Source organism: Channa argus, chromosome 1, assembly GCF_033026475.1.
Source record: "Channa argus isolate prfri chromosome 1, Channa argus male v1.0, whole genome shotgun sequence".
In the NCBI taxonomy this organism is placed as follows: Eukaryota; Metazoa; Chordata; class Actinopteri; order Anabantiformes; family Channidae; genus Channa; species Channa argus.
Window position 1 is genome coordinate 17116553 of NC_090197.1, and position 26919 is coordinate 17143471.

At 38.6% G+C, this 26919-nt stretch overlaps 1 protein-coding gene across 4 annotated transcripts in view; it reads left to right on the forward strand.

Moving 5' to 3' along the window:
- The first annotated feature begins 1859 nt into the window (after window positions 1-1859).
- ctnnal1 (catenin (cadherin-associated protein), alpha-like 1) overlaps window positions 1860-26919 on the forward strand; it is a 45822-nt gene continuing 20762 nt past the window's right edge. For 2 of the 4 annotated variants that reach the window (XM_067503040.1, XM_067503066.1), the window contains exon 1: window positions 1861-2262. In XM_067503040.1, coding sequence (XP_067359141.1) covers window positions 2167-2262 — 96 coding nt within the window. In that variant the 5' untranslated portion in view covers window positions 1861-2166. Of the gene's footprint in view, window positions 2263-15016; window positions 15156-26919 lie in introns of all 4 variants that reach the window. The other 2 variants (XM_067503049.1, XM_067503059.1) reach the window with 2 other exon arrangements.

A 26919-nucleotide genomic window follows, 5' to 3' on the forward strand; every position in this document is an offset into this window, starting at 1 on the left:
CAAAAAAACACCGATATTATCTAGTTAGTAGTAGAGCCATTCATCAAAGTGGAACAAAACCCTGTCCACTCACAGCAGCCAAACTGTGTGCATGCCTTTATAATGACGCAGTGTGAGTGTGTGTGTGCATGTGTACATGTCTCTGTGTGTGGAGTGAAACCTATGTAAACAGGGAGGGCTAAACTAAAGCATAGCTCTGGGGTTTTAAATAAATACTGCCTGGGCCTGTGAACACACACACACACACACACACACACACAGGCATTGTCTCCACTACTAGCCAGCCACCATAGTTGATGATGAAGCAGGCAGCAAAAGCCCTCACTAAGAGTACCACAGTGCTTATAAGCCTTATCTGCACTCTGCCATCTGCTCTATTTGTAATATGAAGTGTTACTCACTACTTGTCATCCAGTGCCTGTACTTGTAAAGTTAGAAATAGCTACTGGAGCCACTTGAGGATTCAAAGAATTTGGCAGATGTTTGGTCAGACTCTGATCCGGAAGACAATAAAGAATATTGGGTTCTACTATGGATACAAGTCACTGGGCTGCGAAATAAAAAGAGGATCAATGTATTAATAGAATTAAACTTTTGTTTCACATTTTAGACAGCATCAAGAGAACCTCTGATGCAGATAAATCACACACACAAGCAGCATATATATGTAGAACTTAAGGACGTACAGGGATTTTCTCATCCCCGCACTTAAATTATTCCATCTAGAAATAACATCCCTGTGAGTCATCTCAGCCTTCACGTCTGTCAGTTTGTTTGAAATTAAATGTTATCCTGCCATTCCTCTCAGGAACATTATATCTGAAGCAAAAACACCTGTTTGCAAAGTCTTTATCATAGACCAAAGACTCATATAAACATATAGATGCATTGCTTTTGCTTATATTTTCATGTATCCCCTTTAAGTATCCTTTAAATCCTTTTGTCTTTTGAGAAAAAAGTGCTAATGAGGAAATTAATATATAATGAATTTATACATTATTTATATACATTTGTTTGAAAAATAGGGTGTTATTAGAATTAGGGTAAAACATCAATCTACATATTTATACACTCATATAATTTAAGTGATTGGTTTTACTGGTAAGCCTGACATAACATAACAAAACATTCTCAGCAGTTCATGACCAACCTAAAGCCAGATTTGTGTCTTCCACTTGGTTTTACACAATATGACAGCAGCTGCTTTACCGCATTTTATTGTTTGACATTTAACTGATTACAACCATAACAGTATGAGAGAATAAATGGCTCATTTTCTCCTGTGTTCCTCAGATAATAAGAGGATGCAAGCTAACTTTCTTCACACAGCAAAAGGCAAAGTTGGCAACACTGCATTCAGTTATTGTGCAGCTTTCCCATGCACTGATTGACAGATTTGGTGTGCATTTGTAGAGGATGATAGGAGATTCTCAGAATCCGGGGGGTAATATGGGATTCTTTGTGTCGGGGATCAAACCAGAGCTGTGTTATGAGGAAAGAATCACTCCTCCCTCCGGAGTGCTTTGAAATCTACAAAGATGGATGGATGGTAAAAAAAAAAAATTGAATCCCATTTCAAATCCTCCGAAATTTGGAAGAATTCCTTATTAGTTTATAAAACTCCAGGTTTCAGGCTTTAACATGAGATGAACTGTTGAGAGCACCAGTGTCATCATTTCAAAAACTTTCAAATATAGGCTATTTGATTTGACAGCCAGTCATTACATAACTGCTGTAGTTGAGCGATCAAGCAGACTTAAAAAAGTAATCTTCTTGATTGTTACTGTGCAAAATGAGGAAACGGCGCTGTGTTAAGCCCTTAACTGCACATAATCAGCCGGCGGTGAAACCCAAAGGTGCGCGCGCCCACAGTGGTGTGCTGCAGTTCGCTCGCGACCGTAGTTGAGTAAACTACATGGACATTAGCGGGCGCAGCGGCACAACCGCCGAGCCACAGTGGATTAAAGCCTCTCAGCAAACGACCGTGTACACAAGAGAGAAGCACCAGTGCCTGACAGCAAGTCTGTTTCACCAGTTTGTAGCTGCCAAACAGCAAAGCAAAGGCTTTCGGAGAAGCGAGTAGCGCCGTGCATTGTGTGTTTGTGTGTGAGTGCGTGTGTGTGAGTGCGTGTGTGTGTGTCGGGCAGAGGAGAGAGCTCGGCGGGAATGGCTTCGTCTCCGTGCGGCAACAGTAACTTTGATTCCGGTCTGGAAATCAAAACTCGCTCGGTGGAGCAGACGCTTATTCCTCTAGTGTCGCAGGTGAGTAGGAAACGAACGCAGAACGGTGCATTGTGCTCTATTTTCCGAGTGTGTTGCACTTTTAAAAAGCCCACTCTGGTTCCACAACAAAAGCCGAGGTGGGATTCATGAAGCGAACTTCGATTGGTGTGTTTACCTGCATGTTTCCGTCTCGTGCTGTAATTTAAGTCTCTCCCACTTGGGCAGAATTCCCTTGGAGTTGTTGCATTGTAATTATCGCCATCTAGTTGCTATCAATAATGGCAGTGTATTACAGCCTGCTGCTGGGTCGACTTGTTACAAGCTGCACACGGTCTGCAGGTCGCCAAAACTTTTAACATGTAGGCATCCACACTTAACATGAGACCACTGACACAGATTTCCTTGTTGTTAGGCAGTGGTTGTTAGGTTATAGAATTACATAACAGGCCACATTGTTCTCCAAAGGAAAGGAAGTAGAAATGGGAACAATCAAAGCAGTGATCAGTTTTATGAAAGCAATGGCTGTGATTTTGACCTGGAAATCCTCACACTTTGAGATATCAGTGCTATAGAGGGCATATATGTTTTCCCAGAAGTTTCCCCTTGTCCTTGCCAAGCTTCACTTCACTCTGGCTCCCAATTCTCTAACTGAGCCACTTTCAGGCGGTGTTTTGTTTTCAATAAACAGAAGAAGATGAAAGACCCACTTAAGGACACTACACTCTTTCAACAACTGTTGTCTTGCAAACTCAAAAAAGTAGCCCAAGCTTTAAATGTGCAGAGTTGAGATCTGTGAGTTAATTAATCATTTTACAATATAGTGCATTAAAGTGGGCTAAAACTCCAGGGCTGTTTTGTAAGAATTTTAATAATAATGGGGCTTTGGGCCTTTATGGGAACAATGATTCAGATGATTCATTAAAGCTTCTGCCTTAAACATGAGGAAGACAGCATCCTAGCATGACACAAAACATAGGAGGTGGGTTGCATCTCCTGAATAAGTGAATGACCACCAGCCTTATAAATGCTAATATCCCCTGCAGGGGGCTAATGGGGTGGAGATTTGAAAAATGTTCTCTTGTTTCTACTAAGAGAAAGAGGGAGGCACCTTGTTGTTGGGTTAACAGAATGTGGACAAGACGGTGATGGAAGGTCGCTGCATATGCTGCTTCCTCAATCTCATTGCACTGGCTCATTTGAAAGATATAAAGTCGCCCTGAACTGAAAACACATGGGTTGGTTATCAGGAAATCTGATAGAAGGTGTGCTTTCATAGGCTGTTCATTTTAAAACCTTTTTAATTTTCATCCATTCATAAGTACACAAAGTGTAGGGGTTGTGTTATACAGTATGAGATAGCATGAATAAACAAAGGGAAGATTTAACCTTTGATGTAAACAGCAGTTACTGTAAGAATATTTATAGTAAGCACAGCTGTTACACTGCGCAAAAGTAAACAGAGTACAGCAAAGTAAATCTGCTGTACTCTGCGTTATCGTAATAATATTTACTCTGCACCAAACTTATTGGACACTTCTGCCTGCTGAGAAAGACTGGCTGGGCTCCAGTCTATAGCAAAGAACAATGTGCTGTATACCACGATGGCATTCTTCATATTACAGCTTACTGTTGAATAGTCTCAAGGACAATGTTTCAAACTTTCTTATTTTTTTCCCAGTTCTGAAAGACTTAATACTTTCAAGGACTACTACCTCCAATGTAACATTTTGTTGTGATGTCATCAGAAGTATGGTCACTCAGTCGGGTATGAATGAATGGTGCCTTAGTTTGTCCAAGTATGTAAATTATGTCGCCACTGTCTTACAGTGGATATCATTTGCTATTTGCTCACATCCTATAGACCAGATTGTTATTTGCTTCATGAAGAAAATGATTTAAATGAATTGATTATGGAAAATATTTCATACCTATATTCAGCATTTCTAAATAGAAAATAATAGGAAAATGAGGGGATTCATTTGTTTTTATTTTGAGTTTACAGAAAAACTTGAGGCTTCTCAACTGCTGTGTTGTTTATATGCCATTGGTCATTAGAAAAAACTATGTTTCACCCAGCTGTGTTAGATTGATTACATGAGTTTTAACTGAATTATTATAATCAGTATAAACACGCTGATTGTGTGGGCTCTGTTCTATGGGTTTTCTGTATTCATGTGTGTGTGTGTGCGTCTGTGTGTATGTGCATACATTCTAGTGTGTTGTAGGGGTCATTAGATAACTGTCAAGGAGGAAATGAAAAAAGCAGTGTCAATGAGAACAGCTAGTGTTTGATAATGTATCACGTTGTGCACCATCCCCTTCTTTTATTATGTGGCTCTTCTTCTCTTCTTTCTATGATGTTGATATCCTCAGGCCTCTGTTATCAGCTTCACTCCCACCAGGGTGTAATTATAGAGCTGGGAGACTCCCGGTCTTGCACAAGGCACATACATGCACATACATACGCTTTTTAGATAGACACGGACACATTCCCACCCATGCTTGTATGTTCAACTTTTATACGGATTCTTTGCATATGCATTTATCTTAGTGACAGCAAGTCTTAATGTTACCTTCCTTCTCAGCATTACTGCTGCTGGTAGTTTTTGTAATTTAAATTCTGTTTAAATGTGTCTCAGTCCTGTTTTCATAATTTGCGCATCTGAATCTGTTGGCTAATGTGCTTTATTTTAACTTTTCTCCTGCTGCCTTGTCCATACTAATGATTTTTCATTGGGGCTTGGTTAGGGTAATAAATTGCAGCGTGGGCATCAACTAAGTGAATGTGCATGCTGTTTTGTGTGTCCTACCTGTGATGTGGTCTGTAGCCAGCTGGAAGGCAATTAGCCATAATCTGGTTGCTTTTTCCTTGATATCTGATTCCTGTTTTGAAGTGGTGATTAGTGAAATAACAGTTATGTTCCCGGGTTTTTATAATTGAAGCGTGTTCCTAGTAAAAACACAGCAGCCCTGTCTGGGTGCGGGCATGGTGGTCCTTGGGCTGACGAGGTGAAAGGGTGTTGTTTTGAGGTAAAGATCTGTGGGAACGAAAGGGCAAGGGAGTAATATCACAGTCTTTGATCACATTGGCGAGCATTTAAACTTTTGTAACATGCTGGCCTTATTATTATGCAAGTATGCAGGGTCTGTCATTTTTTGCAAGGCCAAGCCAGACGTTTTCCACAAGATTTTCTGCCATAATTGGGTCTGCCAAATCCGCTCCTGGTCTAAGTTTGTTAGCGTCAACTTCGCCATGCCACCAGGGGTTCTGTGGTGCTTGCTGTTTTACCTTTTGATGTGCTTAAAAGGACAGTGCAATAAAAAAAAAAAAACTATCCATATTCATTTTGTCAAAAATCTGCAATGAAAAGGCATATTTATCACCCAAACAAAAGCTTTTGCTGTGAAGCTGTGATTTGCTCAAGGCATTAGTGCTTTGTCTCATAAATTCAACATTAAACAAAGTGTTGACAAAAACACACTCCATAAGCGTACTCATCCCTTTAAAACTCAAATTCAGTCATCAGTCACAGTCACTTCTTTCTGGAAACTTAGGGAATGTAGTGGTATTGAGGAACAAGGCACGATTTTCCCCTTAATGTTCTTGGTCCTGTATTGGGTTTGACATGACAAACATCCAGGTAGTGAAGTGTTTTTTTTTTTTTTTGTTGTTGTTGTTTTTTTTTATACCCAGACAGAGAAGTATTACTGTTGCCACAAGCCCTAACAGATCGGCTTCCTCCAACCATATGATGATAATGAAGACATATGGGTCCCTGGCATGAAGGTACCACATGAGGATTACAGTGTGCCACATGCATTCATGTGTGTACATACACACTCATGGACCAAAATATATTTACTCTCTATGAATGGGACAAAATAAGACTTTTGTGTATATTAATGTCCATGTGTCTGGAAGAAGGGTCTGGGATTCCAATACATTTTTGGGCCTTTGTGACTGCATACTTACTTTGCTTGTGGACTACAGCAAAAAATTAATCTCTGATGCCAGAGTTTGACATTTTATGTATGTGTTATCTGACCTCATCAGTCCTCAACTCTTTGAAGCCTCAACCTAAACAACAGTCAGCTCGATCACACTTTTTCTTATTGCAGGTTAGGCTGGCACCATGAGGCCACCATTTCTCCTTCTATACTATTACCAGTGGAATATTTAAGAAGAAAAGTTAGTGTGAATACAAACACTCTTACATTTGATTAGTTCAGTTATTTTTCTTCACCTTGGGTTTGAGTGTTGAAGTGTGTGTGGTTTAGTGTTTTGTTTTAGATTGTGCTGCTTGGTTCAAAACATGAATCACAGTGAGAGTGACTCACATTATTGTTGATTAGATTAGATTTGACACAAATGATTGTTCAGTCATGAGAAGTATAAACAATTGTCATCAATTGAAATGAGATTTTAATTCCACTCAACTCCCCTACTAAATTGGTTGCATTAGTCGGCTACCTTTATCAGTTAAAAGGATTCAGATTCTTTTTATTTATTTATTTTTTGATAATTACACTCACTCCCTTAAACCTTCCACCATTACACCTTTTACATGTATTTTTTTTAAATATCAGTCTGACACAAATACGTACAGTGCATAAACATTCATGGACGTGTGAGGCAGGCATTATCCCTGTCTTCCCTAGTCCTCTCTCTTGTGTTCTTCTCACTTTTGCTATCAGGGGAGTCATTACAGTTATCTGTTCTCTTTAAGTGTCGATAAAAGGATCTTTCTCAAATGTCGATCCATTGACCTTTCCACACCTAAATTACTCCCAGTTGAGCTATGTATTTGTATTTGTGTATCTTAAGCCTCCAAATACCCCACCCTAAATGGAACAGACACCAAGACAACAGCAGAGTTAACTTACGGATGAAAATGAGCTATCTCACCCTTATGCCATTTAAGTTATCTGATTGCTGTAGCCTATAGCGATAACAAGATTTAATTGTCTTAAGGATTGTCCTATGCCTCTGTCCAAGACCTATTGCTCTAGGAGGTGGATAAAGTATCGATTAAACATTCTTTCCCTTACTGGAGAGCTTCAGAGTGTCATTTCCTACCCTCACAAATCTCATAGTTCATTTTATCTGGAAGCAATTTCAGGGACTGGATTTGTAGATAGTCAGATCCTTTTATTGGTTTTCATTGGTGAAAATAATTTGGTTTGATTTATTCAGGCTTTGGAGATAATCAACAGTGAGGTTTCTGTCAAAGAAATTATCTCTAATAAAACCTATTGATAATTAGTTCTACACAAACTAACCAACCACTAATGTCTGTTGTAAAGATGGTCATAGCAAATTTTTTAAATGGTACTTTGTTTGGTGTGATAACAGAATTACAAACAGTTTGCTTCCACTCTTTGTAAAAATAATTCCTGACAGTATATTTTATATTTACAGTATATTCCCAGTTTATGATGATGATACAGTAATGAGATGTTTCATAAACATTGGCACACAGGAAAAGATCCCTATAAGTGAGGATGCGGTGCCTAATGTAGCATGATGTTTTGTGTTGTCCACCCTCACTGGAAGTACCCTGCAAGCTGAAACAGATGCATAAACACACACCCAGGATCACAAACAAGGACATTAATTACTCTGCAGGCTCAGAGATGGCCAGCTGCAGACTTAAGGAAAACAGAAGAGCAAGTTCATCTGTAGGGGTACTTATATATGTTTTATGTCATGCCAATAATCTACATTTGATAAAATATACTTTTTTTTTTTTTTTTTTTTTTTTTAAATTTTCTCCTTCCTTTTTGGGCTTCCTCCTCTCTGGCACTGAAACTAGGTACATAATGATATGCAGATTGACAGAAACATTAGTTTTAGCTGTCAGCACAGAGGGGACAGCCCACTCTAATCTTGCAGGGATGTAACCCCCCCCCATTGGCTTGTCATGTATTACCAGAGATATTATTCAGAATATCTTTATTGTCTGCTGCTTAGACAACCACAGAGAAACACATCAGTATTTTGCAGGCAGCTGTTTGTCTCCAGTTGCTTCTGTGTTGGTGGTTGTTTGGCTTGGTCATAAACATGACATTGACAAGGACAGTTGTTCACAGTGCTGGGCCTGAGGTTTGGCAGCAGAAACTCTAGAAATCATGGTGAAGGCAGAACACCTTGCCAGTTGTACAAACTGTCAAAAAATGTAGTGACATAATAAGTGTCTTCTTGAATAAAGGTACCCTTTAAATATTTTTCTTTACATCCAGTCCCCACTAAAATATATTTCCACAATGAATTGTTGTCCCATACGCAATGTTAATATGATAATATTGAAGTATTTTCTCACCCCGTATAATTCTTTGGCTTGCTTTGGTTTTTGAATCTATAATAAATTGCATTCAAACTGAAGAAAACTTCAAAATGTGCAAGATTTGGGAGACAGGCAAATTCAAAATGTATTCAGTTCTAGTGTGTTTATATTCCAAGGTGGTTAAGTGGATTTATGGATAACTGTGCACAATAAACACAAGAAATGATGATATCCTTAGAAAGTGTAATTAACTGAATTTATTAATATGCAGAGCATGCCTATATAGTCATATCTGACTAATGCTGTATAGTTTGAATCCACTGCTATACACTTACAGGCCAATTTATTAAGTACACCTGTGTAATCTTATGCAATCCAGTACAGCATTTCTGCCATTTAACTTTTACAATGCTGTAAGGTCTCAGTTTTTAAGTTGAAACTGTGAGAAAGGTGATAATTCTACTGTTTATTATTGAGGTCATAGTGGGTAGTGGAGTTGTATTGGAATACATTATTATAAAAGGGGGTTCTAAAGATTTGGACCCCTCATTCATTTAAATAGGGTGGCCAAAACTTTAGAACCACCTCTTAATTAAGTTTAATGCATAACTATAAAACCATAGACAGTCAAATTGTCTGGGGTTTAAAGGGGAACACTTGGTTAATTTAGTAGAATTGTTTTACATTTTCTATCTTTTAAGGCCGTAGGAAACAAGAATATCTGACGTAGGCTTACATTTCCAACTTGTAAAAACTGTCATTCTTCTCTCCCTTGCAGCAGCAACATTGCTGACTGTACCACTGAGGAATCCTTCATCCTGGCTTGTATGTGTTAATTGCTTTCTTCTAGTGTCTTTGAACGTCTTCCCTCTGGATAATGAGTTCTTTTAAAGAGATGAGGTTTGACATGAGAGAACAAAGAGCGTTCGGAGGACACAGAAAGCACAGAATACCAAACATTTTTTTTTATCTTTTCTATTTGTGAATGATTGATAAACTTTCAAATATTTAAAGTCTGCTGCGTCACTCCACCCATGTTTTCAGTGTATATTTATACTTGCTATAAATTATACTTTGTTTTTATACTAGTTATTGACAAATGGCTCAGTTGGTAGAGAGGCCGCCTACCGACCATAGGGTCAGAGGTTCTCTGCCCCGCTCTTCCTAACCACATGTTGAAGTGTCCCTGGGCAAGACACTGAACCCTCAACAGCCCATCCCCAGCTGTGCAGTGCCGGTCCCATGCCCAGGAGAAATGGGGAGGGGGTGGGCTGCATCAGATTCAAAATATGCTAATATTTTCCATGAAATGGTAAAATATCTCAGTTTCAACACCAGATATGTTGTTTATGTTTTATTGTGAATAAAATACGGGTTGATGAGCTTTGCAAATCATAACATTCTATTTTTATTTATGTTTTACACATCGTCCCAAATTTGAATTGGGGTTGTATATTGACTGCATTGGCTTCACTGTTACATTAGACCTGCAACAACAGTGATAAAGTGTGAGGCCATAAAACACAGCAACATATACAAGTAAACATAGTAGTAATACTTCACTTTATGATGTGAGTCTTGGGCGCTAGTGAGAGGAAGTATCAGTATGTAAGAAGCTATAGCACCATGTTTGTATGCCTTCCACCCTTTCTCTGTTGCTCTGCCCAATATCCTGATTTTTGCTTTCCCGTCACACACCTCATTCTCTGCCTTTTTCATTCTTTAGCCTTGTGCTTAGTTTCTCCCCATCTCACTCTACTTATCCCAGTGTTTTACCACTTTTAATCTTAAATTCTCCAGAGAGTCCAGTGTCCCTGTATTGCCTCATTAATTATGCAGCTTATGAAACCCTAGCTAGTGACTACAGGTAGTGCACAGAGATAAAAAGCTAAGTCTTAAAATGTCTCTGAGATGTTTCTCTTTTTATTCATTGCTCTAAACTGAGATGTAATCCTCAGATATGCATCTGTTTTGAATAACAGAAACAGAAACTATGTGTTACTAGCTTAGGCTGATATGGCTTTTAGAATACCCAAGACATAGAATACCCAAGAGTGATGAACACGATGTTATCTTTAGTCTGACCATCATACTGTGTATGTTCAGGGAAATGTTTTTGGAAGCCAGTGCGGTGTTGAAAGCACAATAGTAAGCAGATAAGATCCATTTAACCATTGTGAAAAGACTTATATGTACTGTTGTACTGTATGTCCTGTTATAGGTACATATAAGTACCTATAACAGGACATACCTATAAGTACCTGTACCAATATAATTTTAATATGATACTGATAGGATTTCAAAGGGGTGGTTTGCTGTTTCTGAATGAATCGTTTTTCTTTAGAGTGCAAGAAGGAGCTATATTTAAAATGTAGTACTAGTATTTTTAAACAGCTTCAGTATGGTGTATGTAGCAGGTTAGAACAGACTCAGCGTTTTAAATCTTCAGATTATCCATAAATATATTTAACATTTTTGGTTGTAGAGATGATTGGGATTGCATTTTGTAATTTTGACAATTAAAGACAAAAGTAAACTACTGGCTCAGCCTATCAATGAAACCTCTAACCTGGTGATGCTCATCCCTGATCAATACCCTGAAAGTACCTCTATACCTAATCCTATTGGTATGGGTAGGGTGTTCACTTCTTGTCACTGTTTCTGGGTGACTGGAGCCAGCAGGTGACAGCTGAGGGCCAGCCAACCGGGAAACACAGCCCAGTGTGTGTGTCTGAATACACACACTCACACTCACCCCTATAAATAAGTTAAAGTCCCTCACCTTCTATAAATAACGTTATGGTTGTTCTGGATGTTTTAAGCGTGTCTGTTTATTGAAGGGCTGAAAGCAGCTTTTTGAGGTGCTGAAAACGACTTTTTGTGAATAAAAATAAAAAATAAAAATTGAAATTATATACATACAGTATTTTTTATGGGTGGGACCTGTTGTGTCATGGGTTGCTCTATGTTTTTGTGTATGTATGTGTTTTTGGGTAGGTTTAATGGTTTAGCCCTAGTGGAACTTGAGACATGCGTTTTGACATAGTGAAAAAGCATGTTCCCCAACTCCCGTGTGTGTGTGTGTGGCTACAACAGAGGCCATTATACTGACTCAAGTAAGGGGGGCTGCATTCCTTGAAGGGCTCATGTTTCAAGCTCCTACAACTACCTTAGTGCGAGTTGTTTCTGAAATTATGTCTATTTATTCTTTATAGGGGCATCACAGCTGAGGTCAAAAGACAAAGTCTGAAGGGGTGAGACCTTTATGAGCTCTGTACTGGCTGGTATGCATGGGTTACCCCCCATCCTCCAAGGGATTGAACTTTGCCTTGCTTTATTCACTCACCACTTTCATTAATGAATCATCGTGCCCAGCCACTATCTCTTTGCATTGAGGGTTTTGATTTTTGGTCTGACACAGTTCATTGATTTATTAATGCAGTCAGTCACTTTTTAAACTCCCTTTCATATCAAATAGCAAACAGTCCATGGCAGATTCTTAGAAATGCCCTTTTTGTTGTTCTGGGTGAGATTTTGTCTCAGTCTGGGAATAGTTTGCAGGTATGTTGACTTTCTTCCACACCTGACCTCTTATTTTCCCATCTTCTTTCTTACTCTCTTTAGCAAACTAGTGCCCTTGTGTCAGGTGCCTGTGGTCAGTGCTGCTGTAGTCTTTTGTTTTTGAAAAATATACTAATGCTGCCATAGGCTCTCATAGAGCCTGGTTAAGCCACTTTTACACGTTGTTCACTGCACACTATTATGTGTCCATTACTTGTAATTACCCATCACGATGACTGATGGAATGTGTTTGAGGCTGAGTTGGCAAGTAGTTAGGATTATCCTTTTGAGGACTTTATATAATTACCCAGTCATTAAACACAGCTCAGTGTGACAACAACCTGAGGGGGGCGTCATGCCAGTCGCTGAGTTGTTGTGGTTCAACCTCCAGGTTGTTGAGGAAGGCTGTTGTTGCCATGCTATATTGCATCCCAGAAGGAGACTTGGGGACAAATGTTTGTGCAATTACTGTTGCATCATGTCGTTGTAGTCTGCAATCTTCTTCTAGAATCAAGCTTTGTGAGGGCTGTTTTACCAACTAAGTGGGTGATGATGCTGAAAGGAGGATACAAGCTCTAATTGTCAGATTGTGTTTATCAGATTTTTTGGCTTCATCTAAATTATATTGGGTGATGATGGATCTGGAGATGTATCTTACAGATTGCATTGATTTACAGTTCTGCTTCTTTGGGTTTTACACAGATACTCATCAGTCTTCTCTGAAAGACCAGGAGATCTTCACTCAGATAATTGAAAAGAAGAATGAAGAATACAAAAGAGCCACAACTGCTCCTTTCAAGTGATTTTATATCATGTTTCAACAAAACAAAGAAATCATAGTGAGGGGACAATCAATGTTTGGAGTCAGATAGCAAAAAAGAAGGTTGAACAAAGCTCTTGGCCACATTGTGTTTTTGACAGGGGCCTTGAGTTTCAAAGAAAATGTTTTGTTACAGCCCATATCATTTATTTTTATTTTCTTTTGAAGATGTTTCACCTCAAAAGGTGAAACTGATCTATTATTCAAATCAAAGGAGAAAATTGCTTTCATGGTTGACTTTGTGAAGCCTGTTTCCTCATACCTACAGCACTTCATGTGCATTGCGATTGCAAGGTTTAGTTATTCATTAATTGCAAATTTTTGGCTGTTTATGCGCACCAACAGCAGGTCATGTCTGCTATAGTTTTTGTTTGTTTTCTTTGCCTCTCCCCTTCCTGCACTGTGACCACTTGCCTAATACAATTATATGAATATTCTATTACAGATATGCCATTCTTATTCAATTAGTGAAATGAAATATGACTTCACTATGCAGGCAAAGGCCTTTTCTGAGTAACACTGCTTGGAAATTTTAAACTTTCCTCTAAATGTTTCCAATAGCCAAATCCTAACAGAGAGACTGGATACTCTACATGTAGATGTAATATGTGATGTCTTAATGTTTTTCTACAGTGTTCTGAATCCTTTGTCACATTTTCTTGCCAAATTAAACAACTGATACATTCTTGTAAAAGATTTATTCCCAGACAGCAGTATAAAGCAGATATCCATGTAAATTAAACTGGTCCTCTATAGAACAAAGGGTTTAGTGTAGCCTGGAGAAATGTGTAACTGCATACGGTGTACATTTCAAAATGGTTGGGATCATATCTGCATTTCACTGCTGCCCAGACCAGGGATATCTTTGATGTTACGTCTTGGATGTTTTGCAAAACTTGCTTAGATCAAAAATGTATGTGCTGTCAGGCTATGAAATGATAACAGTTAGATCCACAGAACAACCGTCAGGTTTAAGTCTGTGTGTTGTCAGCATCCCTGTTTGTCTGCGTTGAGTTTGTACATGCTGACATGGCTTGCTTCACACTCTAGGACACTGTTAATCTCCCTTTAAATAGACTATGGTTTTCTTGCCGGCAAGTGTTGAGATTTTTAAGGCATTATACAGTATTTTACATCTGTTTGAGATGAGCAAAAAGATACATGTTTTGGTTATTCACTGCCTCTGAAATATTTGTTACACCTTCAAAGTGAGATCTTGTCAATGGTATTCAGCTGCTGCCAGATGCCCACTATTCCAGGTACATTGCTATTTTCATCTCCCACACACTGTTAGGAAAAAGCTCAAGCATATAGGCTGAAACTACAACTATGAAACACCTTGGGAAACATGTTTGATTTATTCGCATATTATTTATTTGATAGCAGAACCTTCTCTGTATTGTGGTTTGCTCAAAGCAAGTATAGGAACCTTCTTTTAAAAACTACAACCTCTCATATGATCTTGGTAAAATTTGAGCATTATTCGTACTTTTTGGATAGTGTTATTTTATGTACTGCAATTATCATGAACAAAACAGGGTCAGTGAAAGTCTTTGGTAATGAAATACCTAATTTCATTTTTTTTAATACTTCATCTACTGCATCATGGTGCATATTTATGTTTATACCAACATTCACAGCAACGTCAAACCAGTTCTATAAATTTTAAGATTTTTACCACTGTACATACATCTATACAATAAATATGCAGTTACAGCCAGAATCTGGTTAGCTTAGCTTTGCGCAAAGCATATCATAGAGAAAAGAGGTTGGTGATTCACGAGTGCAGTGGTCTACTGCTCTTCAAATAGAGGAGATCAATTCCCTTTGCTGTTCTTCTCATCGTAGTTAACCATGGATTGTGGTTAATGGAGCAAAAATTGATCCACAGCCTTGTTGAGTGTTTTCATCCTCCAGTAAGGACCACAAATATGAGGTCACTATGGCACCAACTGTCTCATCTCAACTATTCAAATGTTACTCTTACTCCTATTCATTTGGCTTTCCTCTATAGCTCCTTTTGTTTTCCTCTGTCTTAGCTCTCCCTCCTGTTCTGTATTTACTTTATGCCCTCTGTCATAATCCTGTCTATCCCTCCTTCACAGCTGTTTGTCTGTTTTTCTCCCAGGTTTATCATTCTCTCTTATCAGCCGCTGCTGGTTCCTCTAGGCTTCCTGCACCTCATATCAGCCTGACTGATTACACGTTGGCAGTGCTCGGCTTTCAAGAGAGATTTACGTGTTGCTGTCAGTACAATAACAAAACAGGTCAGCGAGTTCCAGTTTTTCTCATGTATTTTATTTTTTTTTTTAACTTAATTTAGTAAAGCTTTCACTCAAAGATCAAGCTAGGCTTTCATTTAAATAAAAGTGGACTATGGGCCCAACTAGTAAATTATGTTTTAATAAAGGTTAATTTGATCGAGCTTGTCAGTATTTCTCATACAGTAAATTACAGCTGGTGCAGGTCAGAGTGACTGTAGAGAGCTCTTTGCTCAGCGCACTCAATGGGTCTACTTAAGACTTGATAGATTTCCCATTATTTTTAGACAGATGTGATGGAGCACTGGGTAGCACACAGCCTGCTCTGCTTTGCTTTTGGCTTCTACTTCCTGATTGGAAACACTACCCTGCCATGACACATAAATGGTGAGCCAGTCTTATACCAAGCCCTGTAAATGAATACCTCTCTTCATGTGAAACATTCACAGAAATGTAATTGGAGAACCTGGGCCAAGATTCCATCCTTGTGTTTGGAAATCCATCTCAGAGAGGTTTCAGAGAGGCTATGAACACTTCAACCATTGCAAAGCAACAAGGATCAATGCCACACCGTATTATTAGGCAATAAGTGGGATTATATTTGTTGTTTATTTGACAGTGAATGGTCCCTTGGAAAATATGACCTGAGTTTATAGGTTTGTCTACTGTGTGCCAAGCTTACAATCTATTCTGTTGTCTTGGCTTATACAAGTTGGCAGACAGATCCAGTTGATTGTCAAATTGCTGTATTATAGAACCAACTGCCCTTCACAGTCATAACAGTTGCATGAGAAGCAACTGTGGGCCTTGAACCAGATTGAAAATGTGTTTATAATAAACATTTGTCTTAATATATCTTTGTTTCATTTGTGTACCCTCTAATCAGTTCTGCATTATCTGAATTAAAAATATTTTTGGTTGATATGCTCACTGTAAAATTGATGTGCTTTGTCCAGTAAAACAAATCTACATTTCGTTATTTTCAAGGGGTTCTTTAGTGAGTCAGCTAATCTTGCCAAGCTTGAGTTGCAGACAGACAGACAGACGCGCGCACACACACACACACACACACACACACACACACACACACACACACACACACACACACACACACACACACACACACACTATAATCCACATTTCAAAAGCTTTTGCTGTTGTTCTGTGGTGCGACAAAAGCTAAAACAAGAGAGAAATACTGTGTTTGACACATTGCTGCACTGTGTATCTATGATTAGCCTGGAGCAAACATTTCAGGTGACTACTCAAGGGTTAGATGCCATCTCAGCTGTAATGGGAAAGTCACAGTCACCTGCAGATATTTAGGTGTAAAGAGAAGAGATACAACAGTTTAGATGTGATATCATGTTGTTCAGTTTTTGTGTTGGTCAGGCTGGATGTTGTTATGGCTGAAGCTTTATTGAAAACATGCTAGTACAGAATGGTGACTTTAAAGGTCTTTGTTTAGTGTGTGTTTTTTTTTTCTTATTTTAATATTGTCTACGGTAATCCAGTTGTTAATGGGGCGGCTGTTGCTCAGTTGGTAAGGCAGTCATCCATAGACCACAGGTTCAGTGGTTCGATCCCTGGTCCCGCCTGTATGTCTCTGGACAAGACACTGTTCCCTTAACAGCCCATTCCCATCCCTAGCTGTGCAGTTCCGGTCCAAGGCCGGTTAAAAAATAAAACCTGGTGGAAGGAAAAACTCTGCCAAATCAACATGCAGACAATGATTTGCTGTAGCGACCCTGAACTCACGGGATAAACCGAAAAGGACAAAAAAATAATAATTAAAAAAATAATCCTCTTGTTAATTTTAATGTGTTAAGTTTTATTTTATTGTTGTGTAACTGGTGCACAGAGAAAGGTGGCATATTTTGTTAAATGAGAGTTTTTTGGGGGGAAAAAACATTGCAGAATATGCTGTAAAATAAAACAGATATCATATTGACAATACTAATACAAAATATACAACTACTTTTAGTAAAAAAAAAATGTTAATGTACATGTAGACATGGCGCATAAAAAGATGAAAGTTACAGAAAATGTGTATAATGGACCACTCAGCCAGTTTCCTCAGCAGCAAGTAAATGGTTAGGTCACAGAGTAGACTGTGTCAGAGCATGGAAAGCTTGGAAAGCTTGATGCATGTACAGTAGGTCCCAAGGCCCAGTTGAACTACCTCCTCATGGTGCCCCATATCTGATGCTGACCCTACATCATGTATTCCTAGATGCAATCGCAGGTACGCTGAAGATGGGGCTAGGGGTGAACAGTTCAGACAGCCAGAGGGAGATTGACCAGGCAGTCACATTGTGTTCAGGGCACATTTCTCCTCTCCTTGGTTGACCCCCTCTCTGACTTTCTCTTTGTCTCTCTCAGTCTCCCTCCCACCTACTATCCAGAGAATTATGTGAGCAAGAATGGATGAAAAGAGGTATTGTGCTTGGTTGAGTACAAGCTGTGTGTGTGTGTGTGTGTGTGTGTGTGTGTGACTGTGTATTTTGCTGTCTTTTCTATACTGTAGCACTATGTAACTTTGGAGACATTGTGGCCTTGGCATGCCACAGTAGTCAAAGAATCAGGAAACATGTTTTAACCAGCATCACGTTTACAGTCTTTTCTGTAGGAATTCAGAATCTCACAGGCAACACACACATACCATGCTTCTGCAAAATCTGTAGCATAATCTACAGTTAGATACTGTTGCCCCCTAGTCAGAGGCTCCATTTAACATTATAAAATGTACAAAATTGCTGTACTAAGACAGTGGGATATAACCTAGTAATATCACTCTGTTAACAGTTCATTGCCTCACATGACTGGCTGAGCATAACAGTTGGATCAGAGCCCAGGATCTCAATGTCATGTACACAAATCCTAGAAAGGCCTATGTGTGAGCTCTTTCTATGTAGCACACATCTGAGTCACAAGTGATTGGTCACAATGCGAATGAAACATATTTTGTTATTCCCCCAATGTTAGTCTTATAAAACAATACAAAGAGAGAATTTTTTTCCACAGAGGGAAAAGGCAGATTGACTTTTGTGTTTTCTTGAGTCGGGATCTGTGAATATTACTGATCCTAGTGCTGTGCATCAGAAAGTTCAATACTCATTTAGTGCTGACAGAAATGTGCCTGTAGTGTAGTATTGGAAACAGTCAAGGACCAAAAGTCGTTAATCAAATGTCTGGACAGAGTTGTATGGCTGTTTATTATTCTCTGGACACATTAATCCTGTTTTAAATTATTTTCAAAAACTAATTATTTAGACTTTTATTATATTTACTTTTGTGTTTGCTTGTTGAGATAGCATTTAGCTTTTAAGAAGACTCGTTTATGTTATGTTCTATTCTGTTATTACAAAGAATTATATTGCTCTTCTATAAAAAAACAAAAACATTACCCGCTCATAACTTGTACAGAACTACTGTAATTGCAATTCTTGTTGTTGACTACTTCTGAATGTTATTTCTTTTAGCTCTTGAAAAAAAGGCCCGAGAAGTTTATCTATGACAGTTACTGTCACTCAGTCTTTTTAAAGGCACAATACTCTTGCTTACTCTTATTGTTGGACATTGTCCCTCTTTGAGTTGTTAGTTATACATGCTGGAGCACAGCTAGTTATTATTCATTTGCGATAACCTTTTTCGGTGATGTTTGCTGTGAATTCGTCTGGCTGTCCACATATTCAAATGTCGGCTCTGATTGCCGAGCCAAAGTTTGAAGGCCAAACTGTGCCCTTTTCTCATTCAACTGCACTCATTCAACGGGGTACAATCTGATAAAAATACAAACTCATTCACCTTCTAGCCTGTATGGCGTTCAGATCCGTCTTGACTGTCCATCAGCCCTTCTGCCTGTTCATCTGCTAGCCTGAGTGCCTGCTTACACACCCCACTTCTCTCTGTCTACCTCCATCAGTGTCTACTTGCTTGTCTGTCTCATAGGCTGTATGTCTGTTGGCATACACAAAGGAGTCGGCTGAGGTTCATGTCATGTGCTCATTTTCTGATCTGTAACCCTTTTCACATGTCGCTATCATTCTCACCCACCATGGTTATTCTGTCTGTCCCACCCCAGACACTTCAGTCAGAGTGACATTACGTGGTTGACAGTTGTGAGCATTGTATTATATTACAGGAAAAAACACCACCATATATAGTTCTCTTGACAAATAAAAGCTTACTACAGTATAACTACAATAAAAGCTACCTTTCAATAACACACATCCTAATGTGGAGGCTTTTGTTATCCAGACTAATTGAACAGTCTGCCATCTGTGAAAAGTTACCTACTTCTAAAACGTTTTGAGTGAAGTTTGCTGTTCTAATCAACCAGAAAAGGACACTCATTTTTTCGGTTCTGGTAAATATTGTAGCTCTTTTATTCATTGGAATTTCTATGAGTAAAACCTGAAGCGCTGGGCGTAGCGAGTCATGGAGAGGGAGGGATTGGTGGATTTATTTTGAGTCTCATGCTACCACAAGCTTGATTCCCCATATTGTGGCATATTGAAAACCTCTATAAAAAGAGTTTAACATTTTGGGACTTGATTAACTACAAAAAAATATTCATTTAGCCATATGATATGTGAAGATGTTGTACAGGGGGTTATAATTCTGTATTCTTTATTGAAACCATATGATTGTAATGAAATTAAAGTCCTAAATTAAAACAATGAGATTAATGAAAATAAGTTCAATGTGACTAGACTTTGTTTGGGACTTCATAAAATAACTAATAAAGGATGTTTGTCATATGCCTTTAATTGACCATCAGAGTCAGTGGGACAAACAATTTAACTTCCCATGTGAGTTTGACGATTTTAGAAATTGCCATGTTAATATTGATATCAATATTGCTGCAGTAACTAAAACAAATGGAAAAATGTCTAGATACAGAAAAGCAGTTTTTACAAAAACTTTAAGCTCATAAAAAATCTAATAAATATCTTATCTTATAAGCTCATGGAGAGGCTTGCCCTTTGGACATAAATACACCCCAATGCTAATCGGTCAGTTGGCTACAGTATGTAGCTTTTTAGTTGGCCTGTCTGTTGGCCTCTGTACTTTTCCCACATCAATCACCCCCTCTGTGTACTGTGCCCTACTCCCCTCCGCTGCCTTTCTCTTTGGCAATCAGCTGGTATTATCCCTGTCATCTTGTGGTTGAATAGACAACACACACACACACACACACACACACACACACACACACACACACACACACACACACACACACACACACACGCATATCTTTTCTCTGGAATTATCTGCCTTGTTGGAAAAACCATCTGTGTTCAATCATCCTACAGCTATGGGCTACAGCTACTACTGCTAAATCCCTGCACTCTTTATCTTCATCTGGGAAATGTGGGCTTTAGCCAGGAAGGTGTGTGCACAAGAAAAAGTGAACAAAAAAGTTTTACAAGTTGCAACCTTATGTCAGGTCTATGGGCTACTGTCAGTGGTTTGAAGAGCCTTAATTGGGCACCTAAAACTGACTGATGTGAGATCAATTTCTGGAAAAGATTTATAGTCACATGATGCTGATGCTTTCACTATCAACTTCTTAGGTTCATTGCAAGAAGCATGGTCTGTCTGTAACAGACTAACAAGATTTAAAGGACAGAACATCCTTTAAATCGTTAGGTTATGCACTTCCCAAAGCTGCAGAATTTTCAGATTTATGATTTGTTTCCTTTTCTGAATGCATGAAATCGATTAGGCACAGTTTCAGTATCTATAGGGTTTTAGAAACTGAATAAAGATGAACATTTACACCAGCTGAAGTGCTACTTCATTCAAAAGTGTGTGTGTGAATTTTTCTTGGGCATTAGTGTGAACGGTGTAAATGAATACTAAATAAAGCAAAAGCTCTGCATATGCAAACCAATTCTAAAGAATGCACAATAAAGACCATATATGAATGTGGTTCAGCTCAGCTTTAGGCCAAATTAAACTGCTTCTTGTGGGTCTAATTTTACAAGTAACACCAGAAAACTTTTTAAGCTGACTCTGGGAGCAGCTTAAATTTGCAGGAAAAGGTCATTACTTACTGTTGCAGATTATGGCTGTGAAATGGTCCCTGCCTGGTATCTTTGACAGAGGTTTTTGTTGTCATTTTAATTAAATCGTTTGATGTGGCAGTAGCTATATTTTTACATATTTGTACATTTATGTGCACACATGTGCTTTACCCCAAAAAGTGTCGCTCGAACATTGCAAGCTGTTATTGTACAGTACCACACTCCACTGTACTGCAGCACCATGGCTCTAGGGACAGACTTGAATCAGTTACTGCACACAGAAGACTGCCAAGGGAGAGATGGATGAAGGTAGGAGAAGGAGACATACTGCTAAAGTCACAATGAGTAAAGAAAAAACGAAGGATGACACTATACACAGCAACAAAGGAAACAAGATGATGTGCAATATAGATGTGACATCCTATTCTTTATTCTCCCCCTTCACCTCTCCCTATCGTTCTGTATCCAAGCTCCTCCTGGCTCCCTTGTGTCCCTTTTTATTTTCTTGTAGCTCTTCTCCGCAGCATCGAACTCTCTACTGCTCCAGCCAATTTGGAAAGAATTTGCTTGCCCATTAGAGTACATGTTCAGTGCGACTTTCATCCCTTTCCTCTTATGTTTTTTTTTTCTTTCACAGTCCCCAGTGAACAGCCAGCAGCGTCTCGCCTTGCATCAATAACGACTGAACACAAACTAGACATTTTTAAGGGCACCATAGTTCAGATTTGGTGGAAGACAGAAATAATGTCTGGAAAACTCCAAGAGAATCCACATGGATAAGACAAACATTCAGTGTTCTTTTAGGTAACGTCCCTGCTGCATCACTTTGTTCTGTATTGGGCTGAAATTAGACCTGAAAGTGTTCCTTTTCCCTGGTTAAAAAAGTGCAAAGAAACAGCAGGAGGCCGCAAAAACTTCCATAGGTGGAAACTTTTTTTCATGTTAAGGAAAACCCTCACATAGCAGAATTATGCAGATCCTTTCATCTGATAATCAAGTAAGCATAACTGTTTAACCTCTTTTTGTTTTCTCTCTCCCTTGTTGCCTTTTCTTCTACTGTCCAATTTTCTGCCCATGCACTTAGTAGTAGTAGTAGTAGTAGTAGTAGTAGTAGTAGTAGTAGTAGTAGTAGTAGTAGTAGTAGTAGTAGTAGTAGTAGTAGTAGTAGTAGTAGTAGTAGTAGTAGTAGTAGTAGTAGTAGTAGTAGTAGTAGTAGTAGTAGTAGTAGTAGTAGTAGTAGTAGTAGTAGTAAATAATGACACCACTACATTCACACATATGGAAATCCTTATGTTGAACTCCTAATAAATGAATGTGATTTGGGTTTCATTCCTTGGACACGGATTCTAAACTTTACATTTAGTCTCATTGGTCTTGAAATAAGCTTTGTTGAGTTGGTATGCTCATCTGCTGGCTATGTAAAGCTTCAAAAGCTTCAGCAATATAAATTGGACAAATTAGAAGGGCAACATAACATTCAACAAACAAGCAATTATCATGATGAACAGCCACAATCGGTGTTTAATAAGCCTCATCAGGCCTTCAGGATGAGCTTATTCAAACTTTGTTTAGATTTCTTGCAGTTTTAAATGAAAAGAAGGATGCATATTAGCCACAAGAAAAGACTACAGGTTACAGGTTACTACACTACATTTGAATTGATCTGTTTTGAGTACACTTCATTTTTCTTTGGCAAACACACATATTTGTCTACACTTTCTAACAAGTTTTCATTTCAATATTCCAAGATTGAGGGCTGTAGCTCAGTTGGTAAGGCAGTCAGCCATGAACCAGTGGTTGCACGCTCAGCAACCTCACTTCCCATATTCAAAAAGCTGCTGAAAAAAGAAGTCTTCCGCACCTTCCAATGCAATTAAATCAATTTTTGGAAAAAAAAAATGCCTTTCTGCCCTTTCTTGCTCTTGCATATCATGAAATGTAAACACTTTTTTAATAGGACTTCGCTTTAATGTTTTCTCCTTGACTTGCATTGTACCTCACTTGTAAGTCGCTTTAGATAAGAGCATATGCTAAATGACTAAATGTAAATGTTGACTTGCAGTCCCTCCTGGCTATGTGTCAGCCTCCTTGGGCAAGACACTGAACCCTAATTTGCTCCCAGTGGATCAGATGAGCACCTTGCATCCCAGCCACCATTGCTTTGAATAAAAGGGCTACATAAGCAGATTATTTACTATTTAGAAAAAAAAACATAAAAAAAGACTGATAATGGCAAGCATACTCTCAGCATTGCCACTCAGTGAAGCTCAGTCAGCAGTAGTCAAGGGAGGTGGTCACAAATGTTTCCTGCCTTTGTTACCCGCTGATGGTAACAAAAGCCCTCACTGTGCCTTGAGGTGTTAGTCTAGATTTCCTTCTAACCAATGGGTGGGCTCTGTTTGTATATTGTGTTGCTCAGAGTAAGCCGTTCATATGACTTTATTGCCTTCTAATCATCCTGCTAATTATGGAAAAGAAAGACATGAGAGGGGAATGTTTGGAAACAGACTGGTTGTGCACTAGCACAGAAGGTAACAAGAAGTGCTCTGCTGTCTTTATCCATGGGTGAAAACAGAGGGAAAGAGACTGATAAGTGAAAATATATGCAAAACACAGTATAATATTTGATTAGGTTTTCTCTCAGATGAGGGGCATTGGAGATTTGTTAAATTTTTCATAGTGGTGTAACAGAGACAAATGGTCCACAAAAAGGGCCACCCTTCTGAAGATGATAGAGCATGGGGAACACAACCAACCCCCAAGGGAATACAATTTTTCTCAAGATGTGGAAACTAACGTCAGTTAGTTTTGATAATAAACAGACCTGTCAGAGGTCTGACTTTGCATCAAAAGCAATATTTGTACCTATTTGATTTCACAGTGTGTAAATCCTTGGTGAGATTTGAAGGCTTTGGGCCAGATACTGAACGGTTGGTAGTGCTCACTGGCATTTAACTGCTGCTGGATCAGAGCCCCACAGCTTGCTTTTGTGTGTGTGTGTGTGACTGTGTGTGTGTGTGTGTGTGTGTGTGTGTGTGTGTGTGTGTGTGTGTGTGTTAGTTAAACACAGAATGAACTGAGAATTTTAATGAATAGACTGGAAGATACAGTAAACTTCTAACCCCAGCTTAACCAAAAGGGGGCAGAACTGAACTTTAGAACTTTATCTAATCTTTTTATATCTATCTTTTTATCTTAGAGTTTTATATCCATTATTTCCACATTTTGACGTGTATCGAAATCTGTAAAGTACTGAAAATTGGTGTTTCAGATTAATTCTATAGTTCTGACCATTTCTTTGATGGTCAGAAATGTATTAATTGAAATACTGATGTATCTGTTTAGATACAGTTCTGTGTGTACAGTACATAGCTGTTTGCAGGATTTAACATTTGCAAAGGTTTTCCTTGAAGTTTTCTTGGACATGAAGCTTTTTTTTTGCATGTAATATTACTCACAAAAAAGCATTGTATATAATTCTCAGGTCTAACAAATGTTTTGAAAATTCCTTTTGCAGAAAACATTTGATTTACAGTGTTTACATCAACATTTTCTATCACACCATTAGAAATGTATATTGTGCAAAAAAGATGAGGACCCACTCTGTAAAACCAATGTTCATGTGTTTGTGGTTGAGAAATCCCAGGGCATTTTACTTTTGAATGAACATAATGAAATTAAAAAGGAATACCTTTTGTTAACACACTATGGTGTCATTTTGGCAATAGAGCTGGCAGAAAACTTCAAATTCTGTTTTCTGATCTTTACTCTGTCTAAACAGACTGACATAAACTCCTTTGATAGAGAGATAAATGCAAAAGCCTGTCTCTTGTGATATCACTGTATCAATATTACAGTATGTTGTCTCCACCCTGCTCTGATTTTGTTTGCACAGCCCAGTAAATGTACCCACCTAGTAATCCCTAATGGAGGAAATCCCTGGCAGTGTTGTTTTTTGCTCTATCTCTGTCCTTTACAGGAACATTTTCTGTCAGGTTGACTTTCACAGACACACAATCTTAAACCTGGTAAACTAACTTCTACCTCTTCAACTGCAGTCGTAAAGAGGAAGCTTCTTATTCACACAGGAAAAGCTGTAATCTGATTTTCTCTTGGTGTCACTTTTGACCTCTGTCTGCCACTTTCTGTCACTTTCTCTTCCTCTGCTCACTCAGCGCCTCAAACTGCTTTGAAGGAGGTGCTTGTGTTTGTATACCCACACTTACAGGCTTCCCTCTTGTCTAATGCTCTCGTCTTCTCTTCCCCCTTCAGACACTTGTTTTTGGATCAGTGCCAGCATGTTGGTGTTCATGAGTGTCACCATTTGCTTGAACAAGTCCTCTGAGGAAACTGGAATGCCTTTCCCTGCATTCAAGTGTGTTCGGGCGTGTTGATGTTGATCTGAATCATGTGTCACATTGTCCTAATTCCTTCTGTTAGGCAGCATAATGTCTAGTTGGTGTGTTCTAAAGGTGGAATTTTACTTCTTCATCCATACATGTAAAAGTTGACGTGGACCTATGCAGAGAAGAGAATTATGGGTTAAGGTAGGTCGCAAAGGCCCTGACGTGCACACCCCCAAAATCTGACGCTTTCTGTGGAAATGTGCGTCAAACAAGCTGAGTGAATAATGTTGGGAGGCGCGATCAAAATAGGAAAAAGGGAAACAGGAAAGAAGAAAAGTAGAAGAAGAAATGTAACAGTTTATACCCGTCTAGATGTTCTCATTGCCGGTCTGCTTTTATATAACTTTTATATATTGTTTGATATATTATGTTGCAGTGCTGCTTTTATTAAACCTTTTTTGCTTTCATTTTGTTTTCAGTGAGTTTGGAGTTGCCATCCAAATGAAATATCACCACTTAATGGCTGTCCTTTTATTAGAATGCCACAGGGTCCCACTTGAGTGTTGTGAAGATGTATTTTAATGTACTACTTTTTGTTTCCAAAAAAAGAGATAATTGGAAATTCATAAGTTTATTCAGTAATAACAAAGGACAGGACATTGTATTGGTCTAGAGGTGTCTATCAAACACATCACAACCCCATCTGAGCAATGACTGCAGAAAACAGGGTAACTCCAGAGGCTTTACATATGTTCTCTTTTCATTGTAATTTGTCATTGTCCAGCAGACCACACCTCAGCAGAGCCATGGAACCATTCATGTGGGTTTCTGGAAAACTTCATCAGGCTCTATCCATTTTATCATTAAATCAGCATTTATCTTTATGAATGTTAAGTGAATTTTTTACACAAAGAACGGGTACATTTAATTTTCCTTTACAGAGTTTCTTCTTCATTTTCAGTACATATTTTTAAACACCGTACTGCCCCTTGTGGACCATATGTTTATTATGCACGTATAAAAGAGCCACATGTAACATGTGTATGTGCAGTGTGCAAAAGTATAATTTGGATTAAAGTAGTGTTCCCCTCTGTGTGGTGTGGTTGTTAAAAAAACATTGGGCTCACAGGAAAGGAAGCCAGGAGATAAGAGAGAGTGATGCATGGATGATGAGTGATAGACCAAAAGAAGTGGTTATGTGCACTTTCAGAGTCATGAACTTGCTACAAAACTGTGATCTGGCAGACATTGAAACGCATGTGAAAAAATGGACAACTTAACATTAACATGGATACAGAGAGTGAGTTCTAGTGTAAAAGAGAGAGAGCACCAAGGTCGTATTTCTTATTTCTGTATCTTCTTTATCCCCCTTTTTCCGCGTGTCATTTTTAT